The sequence below is a fragment of the Cyphomyrmex costatus genome, unplaced genomic scaffold, assembly GCF_001594065.2.
Source record: "Cyphomyrmex costatus isolate MS0001 unplaced genomic scaffold, Ccosl1.0 scaffold502, whole genome shotgun sequence".
Taxonomy (NCBI): domain Eukaryota; kingdom Metazoa; phylum Arthropoda; class Insecta; order Hymenoptera; family Formicidae; genus Cyphomyrmex; species Cyphomyrmex costatus.
In genome coordinates this window covers 754891-765301 of record NW_017279285.1, presented here as the reverse complement: position 1 = coordinate 765301, position 10411 = coordinate 754891, and the positions used below count along the sequence as shown (strand labels likewise).

Genomic DNA, 10411 nt, shown 5'->3' with positions numbered 1-10411 from the left:
AATAATTTTAGACTTGTAGATTTAAATAGTAGTAGATTTAAAATTGTAGATATCAGGAAAAGATTCAGGAAAATCGATTTTTTTTTTAGAGTGTATTTTTAAATTGCCATGATACTATTCATTGATTTTAAATATGTAGGTCAGGTATTTTTAAGTATAAACTTTACAAGTCAACAACTGAAGATATATTTCTCCTTAAGATTAATGGTTTACCATGATAATTGAGTCTATAGTATTAAGGTTAATGATTCCTCATGGAAGTTATTTGTTGGTAAATATGGTATTAGGAACATTGCATTTCATGATTCCTGAAAACTGTAATCGTATTTGTAATCTGTTTATATACTCGAGAAGATTAATAGAATGACACAAGAAAGCGTAATAAAGTAAAATTAAATAAAGTTTCAATAAGAATCATTATATTTATTGGAGATAGCAAGTGTAGACGTTTTATTCACGAAGATATTCACGGACTAATTAGCTCGCCCCAACATATGCTCGATTAAGATACGTTCGTGCTGGAAATTCGGCGGACCGGCAGAAAGAGAAGATCGCGCTCACTTAACTTCATACGATCGTAGCGGATCGTGATTTCGATTATACCGAATGGTTCCGCGTCGTACTTTTCTATTCAGAAAGTCCATGAACCTGATCAGGCGCAGGTGCAAGTAGAACAAGAAAGCGGACAGGTATGCGTCGACCTGCCCAGTTTACAAACTGCGTAAAGTGGTGATCGTGAATCGCTACTGTCATCCGTTTGTCACGGTGACGGTATCGTCCAACGATTAATGTACAACACGATATTTTCTATTTACTACCCTCCCTTTCAACGTTCTTCAAATTGCAGTACCTATACGGTAACTGCCTCGGTTTTTTTTTTTTTTTCAGGAATTCATGACGGTATTATCGAGATAAGTAAGAGATCAAGATACGAGGAAAATTGAATTTTTCCATTTCGAAATTAAACACTTCAAACAATTTAATAGCAATTCCTTCAGATCTTAAGAGTAGAAGCCTCAGAGCAATATACTCTTGTATATAGAAGTTCTGTAATTTTCCATCTCAGAAATTATTAAAAACTGTGACAGTTTATGCGATTTATAAGAATTTTATAAGAAAGATATTTGACTATTATTATTAATTAATTTATGTTAATAACTTCATAATTAACGTTATAACTGTTAGTATATATAAATTAATAATCAATTAATTTATGTTAATAACAGATACCAATGGCGCACTGTTTAGAAATTAACGACTATATCACTGCTATAAGATTTATGCGACCTAATTTATGACCACGTATGAGTAAACGCGAACATTTGGTTTCCGTAATTACCTCATAATGGAAATTGTTGCAATTGCTATATGACGAGATCTAATTTTAATACAGTTATCTCTAAATGTACTGCAATTTTCGCGTAACTCTTTATTTTCTTATTGTGACACAATGAAACATGATATCTTGTTAGCACGCAAATGTATCTGAGATTTGTTTACAAATTTACGAATTGCTGTTTCTACATTATAGTAATTACAATAAAAACAATAATTGTACGTTTACTCAATCATTCACACGTTCGTACGAGATTCGCGTCACGGAATCAAATGTAAGATGTACCCGATGTTAACATAGATATTAAATTAATGACGAAAGCAATGTGTTTAGAGTTGCGTGTCAAATTGGGGAAAGCATGGAAGGATACGATAGATGCACTGCGCTGCAAGTAAAATTGTATTTAGAACGATCTCATGGCGGAAGTGAAGACATTGGTCTCGGTACGCAGATTCGCGTAATTATCCTCCTGCAATTCTGCCAAATCAGAATACAAAATTGCCCGAGGGAGTCGGCCGGCTCGTCGTCCTACCTTCCGCGAGCCCGTATTCGATTTCCCTCGACGAATGTTCCTTTGGCTAACAGTACACGCGTTTTCAGTCACGTTTTTTTGTCAGCATATTTTTCAAGCATTATTAACATACACGGTACTTGCAACACAAAGTCGATAACGATTCATATTTTCCACGCGAAATAAACTAAATCAACATGTTCGTTAATTTCTGTCACATTTTTGCCAATTTATTTATAATAGTCTGTCATTTTTATATGTAGTTATTTTCAACATGAATAATTTTAAGTTCTCTTTAAATTTAATATGTAAGTTCTTATGTTTGGTCCTTGAAAACGTTATATTCTGATTGTTCTAAATCAACATTTTGTAGCGTACTTTTGATAAAAAAATTATTTTGTAGAATATATTAGGAGAATTAACATTAATTGCATCGCGAATGTTATAAAACAAAATTAAGATATTCTAAACTACGACTTACTCACCCATAAATTACAAATTTCTTTTCATTTATTTTTAATTTATATAAATTAGCTTGGATCTTATTAAGTAATATATGCTAAATCATATAATTACGAAAAGGACAAGTTATTGTAATTTAGAATACCTCAATTTTATGTTGTAATATTCGCAGTGCGCGATTAATATTAATTCTTTCAATATATAATCTACAAAATTATCTTTTTATTAATTGAAAAGCTTGTTAGAATTTATCTTTACTCGTACTAGCTTAGCCTGCAAAGAAATAAATCGTTCGTATAAAAGAAAAGAAAAAGAAAAATGTTACAGGTTTATTTTTTTCTCAAACGTCGTCTCGACTTCGATACGGTGAACTTTAAGGAGATAGAATTCGGAAGCGCTTTTCTCAAGAAGATTCCTCCATGAGATTCTATAGAATTTCAAGAATTATAAATTGTGTTCGATTGGCATTACGTGAAAGATTGCGACAATCGGTGACATTCGCGGAATTTTTAATACTGCCTCACGCTTCTATATCTATACGGAAAGAGCAATTTTGCTAAAGTATTAAAAAATTTATACTATTTATAGATATAAGTCAGGAAATAATTTTTTTGTACCATCAAAATAATTATGCTCAAGCATAATGAACAATGTAGTAAAAATTTTCGATATTTCTAACAACTTAAATATTCTATATAATTATTTGATGGTCCAACAAAATTATTTATACATCTATAACTATAAATTTTTAGATGCTTTATTAAAAACGTTTTTTTTTTTCTTTCATAACGTTCGCTGTACAAATAAACGGAATGAAAAGTTTGACGACAAGAGGGTGTACATAAAAAAAGGAAGGTGCATTCGCGTCATTTATTAAAATTTCAGAAAAACCGAGATATATCCAGCAAAAGTATGTAATTTGCGGGGAATTGAAAGAAAGGAGTTCAAGATGATGAAGAAAGACGGTGAATTATTGCTTTTTTGTCACGTTCATGTGTTGCACAACTCAGTTAAAACTTTAATGGAATCTCCATTATAAGAACTGCAGGACGTTTCGAAACGTGTACAGTGCAAGGTATCGAAAAGGGCACGATGTAAATCATCGTCCTGTTGTTTGTGCAATGCAACCGAAGAGTCTTCAAAGTTTCGACACATTGCATTCACGCTACGCTGTACTTAATACGCAAATTGAAAAAGTTTCATTCAAGCAGTCATGCTTGTATCCCAATATAAAGTTTGTCTAGAAAATAAATGTTTCTTCAATTGCGTTCGTGTTTTATTATTAATCGCGTCGCGCTTTCATATTTTAATTTTTATATCTAATAGTTTTATATATTTACACTTACTTAATTTTTCTTATATCTATACCTAATATAATTTATGTTTATAAACATATTGCTTGTTTCTATTGTAACAGGGTGTACGAAGTGAAGCACCGTTGGTCGACAGTAGTGCGTTGCCTCTGGAACACAGGTCTGTCTATGGGGCTCCAGCTCAGTACGGTCCACCGATCGCTCACGAGGAAAATTGGCCTCTGGCGTCGCCCGACACTCCGCAAATTAAGCATCTGCAGGTGCAATGCGAGAAGACGCACATGCGAGTGAACATTGAGTTTGATCGGCCGTTCTACGGTATGATCTTCAGCAAGGGCTTCTATTCGGATCCGCACTGCGTTCACTTGAAGCCCGGTACCGGCCACTTGAGTGCAACCTTCGAGATCTTCCTCAATTCGTGCGGCATGAGTTCCTCCGCGAATCACAACGTGGCCGCTTATGGCGCACCGACGCCATCCGGTAGCTACGTGGAGAATACGATTATCGTGCAGTACGATCCATACGTGCAGGAAGTGTGGGATCAGGCAAGGAAGTTGCGTTGTACTTGGTATGACTTCTACGAGAAGGCGGTCACCTTCAGGCCGTTCCAGGTCGACATGCTACACGCTGTCACTGCTAATTTCCTCGGCGACAACCTGCAGTGTTGGATGCAGATACAAGTCGGTAAAGGTCCTTGGGCCAGCGAGGTGTCCGGCATCGTCAAAATCGGTCAGACCATGACGATGGTACTGGCTATCAAAGACGACGAGAACAAATTCGACATGCTGGTGAGAAATTGCGTCGCTCACGATGGCAAGAGAGCACCGATTCAGCTGGTCGATCAGTACGGTTGCGTGGTCAGGCCGAAGATCATGTCCAGGTAAGTCCTAATGTTATGATGATACTTTATATCTGGCGATTGTTTATATGTTCTTCAAGGCAGAAGAATACAAAGTTGCACATTTCTTCCGCAGGTTCCAGAAGATCAAGAACTTCGGCCCGAGTGCGTCAGTCGTTAGCTTCGCCTATTTCCAGGCCTTCAAATTCCCCGACAGCATGAACGTCCACTTCCAGTGCGTAATTCAAGTCTGTCGATACAATTGCCCCGAACCCAAGTGTGGACATCCTGGTCTCGAGTACGGCGCACCTGCCGGCGGCATTACTCACGAATATGGCGCACCGGTCTCGCAAGGTCTTGCTGCGGAATACGGTGCCCCATCTGTGCCCGAATACGGCGTACCGCCGGCATATCCTGATCCGCGACATCCCAGCGGACCGGCCGGAGCGTACAGGTGAGAAAACGGACGAGCATTAATGTGTAGTTATTGAAGAAAGCTTTTCTATGAAGCGTTCATTAAAATTTCGCGCAAAAGAAAATCCGTTGAATCTATTAAAATCTTTCTTGAAGGAAATTACAATATTTCTCTCTAAAGAGGATATCTTATTTTATTTGAAGATATATATAATTCAAAATATTCTCAGAAATTTCTTCACAACTTCCATCTTTTATTGAGATATTTTCTGAATACTTTCTGTAAAAATACCGGGAATAATATGTTCGTTAAAAAGCATACGAATCGTTTCCCCTCTCACTAAATATCTTTTGTCTTATACGAGAGTATTGATTCAAAGAATATATTTATTAAAAGAAATAATAGGACTATGAACTGTTGTAAAATACAAAATATAAATTAATTTTTGTTCGTAGTGAGCCGAATCCGGACGTCGTTCCAGCACCGCAAGCACAGACCTCGTCCTCTTCACCCAGCTCGACGCCGGGTGACGCTACAGCGAGCAGCTCACCCCAAAGTCCTCAGGATAATATTCACCTCCCTCCGCCTCCTCTGCCCGGTCATTCAGCGGCGTATCAAACGGTAAAGCGAAAAGGAACCGCTGGCACAGACGAGCTTGAAGGTAACCTAGTCGTCCTTGGAGGTCGGCCAAGGTCGGTTGAAGGTTTTCCGGCTGAGCTCAGAGGCGCCAGGAGGCGAAGGCATGATGAACCGCATGAAGATGATGATAGTGTAAGTATTCTAATCTCTATTTTCTATACTAATGTAATATGTAATAATAAAAACGATTCAAGGACGTGAAGAACTTTAAAAATAGGATTTACGTGATGTAGTCAATAAATAACTTTAATTTTTGTCACTTTGATAAAGTTAAGGATAAAATTAAAAAGTTACACTTATTGAGAGAAATCTTAATAATAATATGTAACCTAGTTATAGACTCTTTTTGTTCAAAACAAATTAACAATCATAAATAAGAGGCTATAAAGAGTCGAACGCTGTTAACAATGCAAAAAAATTTTTATTAATCTTGCAATTAACTTGAAGATTACCAGTCGAACGTTTCGGTCTGTAATTTAGACCATCTTACACTTATTGACTTATCATAAATTTGAGAGATGCTTTAAAAATATATACATATATACAATATCTTTGCAAGATAAGAGACATTTGCCAACGCGAGAACTGTCATCTTTCTTTCTCAATTTATGCAACGTAGCTAGCAAATACATTATCAATGTCGCGTTCTACGATACCGTTCGATATCCTACTACGACGCGAATTCTCCGATGTTACAACGGTTACCCTCGATTTTCAGAATATCTATCACACGGTGACCCTATTCTCCACCCACGTATACAAACGAGCAGCACAGGAGATGACAGACGTGAACACTTCGAGGGTCATCCAGGTGGTCGCGCCAGGCGACGTCAACTTTGCACTGGGCACAACGAACTCCAGCAATGACACCACTGTGGTTATACAGAACTCTGCGTCCACCGATCCAGAGACGATCTGCATGAGTTTGCCGGGTTTCGTGGGCGGTCTGGTGATGCTGCTGCTGGTCGTTGTGGTGGCTTCTCTCGTCGCAGCCTTTCTTTTCGTCAGGGTGCGCGCCGTGGATCGCAAAAACGCTGCGATAGGCGGAAATAGCTTCGTTCATCCAGTGTACGCGACTGAGAATTGCAGTATGCCGAACCCGGAGTTTGTAAAAGTCGCCAACTGAAGAGGCATATACGGTGCGCAAAATCAAAAAAAAAACTTGCCGCAGAAGAGAAAGAAGAGATCCCCCTCCGGAGGATCGTCGACCTCGACGACGGGCAATGCTTCGGGACTGGCTATTTCATCCGAAACGAAACTCAAGACACGTGACCAAACGTCGGAGATTCTCCTCGTCGAAAGTAGCAACCGCGTTTCTCTCCTCTCTTTCTCCTTTTTCATCCGGGTAGCTTCGCGTCTAAATCTAGTCGCGTCAATCCGCGCTCGTCGAATCGAGGGAGACAATAACTAAATCGGTATTGAGAGAGCATGAATTCGATTGAACGAGGAAGAACGAGGGGGATCTTCGAGTAGAGCATGTAAATAAGAGGCCCGGAAGCACGAGCGATGTGAGGAGGAAATAGCGGAATGAAGAGGAGAGGAAGGTAAACGGGAAAGAGGAGCCACTTACGCGTGTTCCACCGATCGTCCGCGGTCGGAATCAGCTTTTCTACCAATCATCGCGATCGATGGAGCGCGCGTCACATGAATACCGATGGATATCGCTTCGTGATCACCGCGGCGTCACTGCGTAGCAATCAACGTAATTTCCACGTCTCGACGATTACCCGACGGTCTGCCCGACGGCAGCTCGGTATCAGGGAGCGAGAGATCGATCGCGCAATCGCCAGAGTAGTCTCTAAGGAGGGCATTGTAAATAAGCCGCGCAGATAGTCAGACGGCCCTTCAGGATCCGCTTTCAGGTCTCGCGTCTCTCCGATCGCCGTGTGTACACGCTATTATTTATACACGCATCGTATACTTTAACGAGTGTTTCTTCTTATCGCCTATGTTGTACCTCATCGCGTTTTTCGTCGTGCCCCGTGCTGGCGACTTCCGCGGAGAACCGCGCGCAAGTTCGCGTCGCGACGCTCGACGTCATACGCCGACGTCGGCGGCGGTGCTCGGTGGTACCGTTATTTCGCGTTCTTAAATCTCAAGCAGTTCACCGAGCGCTCCCGGTAAACATGTTTGTCCCGAAATTGGGCTACAGAGTTATCGAAATACAACGCTTGTCCTCTGAAAGTTTAATTTAGAGCAAAGGATCGTCGCTCCCCGAATGAGGAATCGCTCGCTAAGCTGCTTAAGAAACAATGAGAAAACTCTATTTATTATCTCTCTTTCTATCCTTTGTCTAACTCTACACTCTGATCGATCTAACTTAATTTATTGATCAAAATTTTACGACATTATCCTTTCGTTACTTTACTTCGCTTAGTACTTAAGGTATCCGTCGAGGAATATTCCCGGAATTTGGGAATATGTTTTACGTATGTGTTTTAAGCACACACACACACACACACATACACACACACACACATACAAACACACACACAAATACATTTATACATACAGACATATACACGACACGTGAAACATATAACATCACACATACAATGCGCGAAATGTGTTGTACATGTTATTATACTAGCGCGAAAAATGTATCCACAAAACATTCGTTACAATTAATTGTTTGAGAATTATTTTAATTACATGATCATTTTTATTTATATAAATCTATAGCGTTTCTTTTCTTGACCATCTTTCCCGTAGATTAAAAAAAAACAATGTAGATAAAGAAATTAGTATTAGAGTACTTTGTATTTTTTTTCTTCAACCACAAAACTCGAAATCAATTTTCAGATTTGTTTTATATCGCGTATAATTTATATGATCAATTGAAGATGCGGCTAATTGCGAAAAAAGATTTGTATTTAGCGATCACATAACTTTATGTTCCTTCGTAAATCTTTGTACTTTTTAATTAAATCGTACAGACTTTTGGATTCTAATTTCTTTTAAATATTTTTTTTAATCCGCATCTGTACGAAGCGAATAATTATTAACATAAAATGGATCGTAACTTAGTTTTAGTGTCTTTGTTTTTACTCATCGATTTTACAATTTTTAACCGCAAGGCTGTACGTTACAATGAAACTTTTTCATTTATTTATTAATTTTTTTTCGGAAACGAATTTTTAAAGTTAGAAAAAGTAATTTAACTTTTTGTTTAATTATTTCTATTCAATTTAAATCTATGACGAAAGAAAAAGTTTTTTTTAATTAAAATATTGCAGTAAATATTATTCTCTCTTTATTAGCAATATTAGAATTTAAAAAGTTTTAAGCATATGTTCCTACTAAAAACGAGATTAAATCCTTATAAATTATCATTTACTTGTATAAAAGTTATTTGCAATGGACCATAAATATAACATAAACATCTGTCTCGTAAATTATGTTGCAGATTTTAATAATTAAGCAAGTACCAATTTTATATGCTGAATAAATCTTGCAAATACAATATTACGGTAGATAGAATTATTTCGCTACCTCATAAATTATATAAACACTGCGATTTATACGCAAGCAACTATCTCTTTATTTTTATTGCTATATGCCCGCTAATTCACGAGAAATAGCATTTTTCGCACGATGCTTTTCGCATTGCATAAAATATCTTGTAATATTGCAGAACCGCCGTCGCATATTCAGACAAAGACTCTCCTAAATCTCGTGAGTAATTTTATTCGCGAATAGGGGGAGAAAGACCATGTGAAACACGATTCCATTTAAAAATCTGCAAATTCTGCGACAGCATTATCAACGATGAAACTCGGCAATACGTGGTATAAAATACGAGTTATTAACATAATACCCTAACGAAAAAGATTTAATAGTTTTGCATATTCTTCTCAGAAGCAATAATGATATTCATTTCATTACAATTTATTTTAGAAAAAATATTGTTGTGACAAAAAAATACCTCGATTGACTATTGAAGAAATTGGTTTTTATTATACGTCATTTTCCATTAAACATACGCGTGTTATATTTATTTCGCGATTGTAATTTATTATATTTAATATTTTTTCGCAGGATATACATTAAAGTTAAATTCTGACATTTCCATCGATGCGAAGTTTATTATTTCAGTAAAGAGTGCTCTGCAAAAAAAGAACTTTACAGTTGCAGCAACACAGAGCTATGTTTAATTACATATAGTAAGATAACACGCATAATTTTCAAGAATCGTAAAAATGACATTGGCACTTAGATTAGTGAAGATAAACCCGAATATTTCGATAAAAGCATACGATAAGTGTTAACGTAACGTCCCAGACACTTTAAGAGAAGTTGATTCGAAAAGAATCGAACGCCCGATCAGATCGAACATCGAAACTATACGCTTGACGGAATCATCTCTGAAGATCTATCGGAAGCAGTCGTTCACTTCGGCGCGGAAAAACAGAAAGGTGGTCGGCAGGTGGAGCACGTAGTGACGGTGGTACAAGAAATACCGACAAGGTGGTAGAAAGAATACGCGAGAAACGTGACAATAATCCGCATCAGCACGAAGTCGGCGAGGTCGAAGATAAGAACCAGCAAGATCGCCGCTCGGCTCAACGTGATGTGCAAGAAGAAACTAACAGATCGTCGATCGGATGAAAAAAGAAGAAGCAGAGATACGGAGAACGCGTTGACGGGGGAGGATGAGGGAGAAGGAGAAAAGTGCACAGAAATCCTGGAAAGAATCCTTATCAACAGCGTCGCGGAGAAGAACGCGAGACGCGATTGCCGGATAACGGTGCAGGAAAGATCGACCGATTGGATCGAGTCGAAGAGAAGAGCGTTACGATAAAGATATCGAGGAAACCGGCCAAAAGACTTGAGCCGGATGAGCATGATCGCTTCGATCGACACGGAAACGAGGAAAACTTGGTTGCTCATGGAGATA

The 10411-nt window shown here is 38.1% G+C and overlaps 1 protein-coding gene across 1 annotated transcript; it reads left to right on the top strand.

The window, feature by feature from the left end:
* The first annotated feature begins 214 nt into the window (after nt 1-214).
* On the top strand, nt 215-7071 carry dyl (transmembrane protein dusky-like). The gene is made up of 6 exons (XM_018545760.1): nt 215-271; nt 636-689; nt 3727-4502; nt 4597-4914; nt 5331-5646; nt 6233-7071. The coding sequence occupies exons 1-6, from the start codon at nt 215-217 to the stop codon at nt 6638-6640; spliced, it is 1929 nt and encodes a 642-aa protein (XP_018401262.1). The 3' UTR covers nt 6641-7071.
* Nucleotides 7072-10411: the final 3340 nt, after the last annotated feature.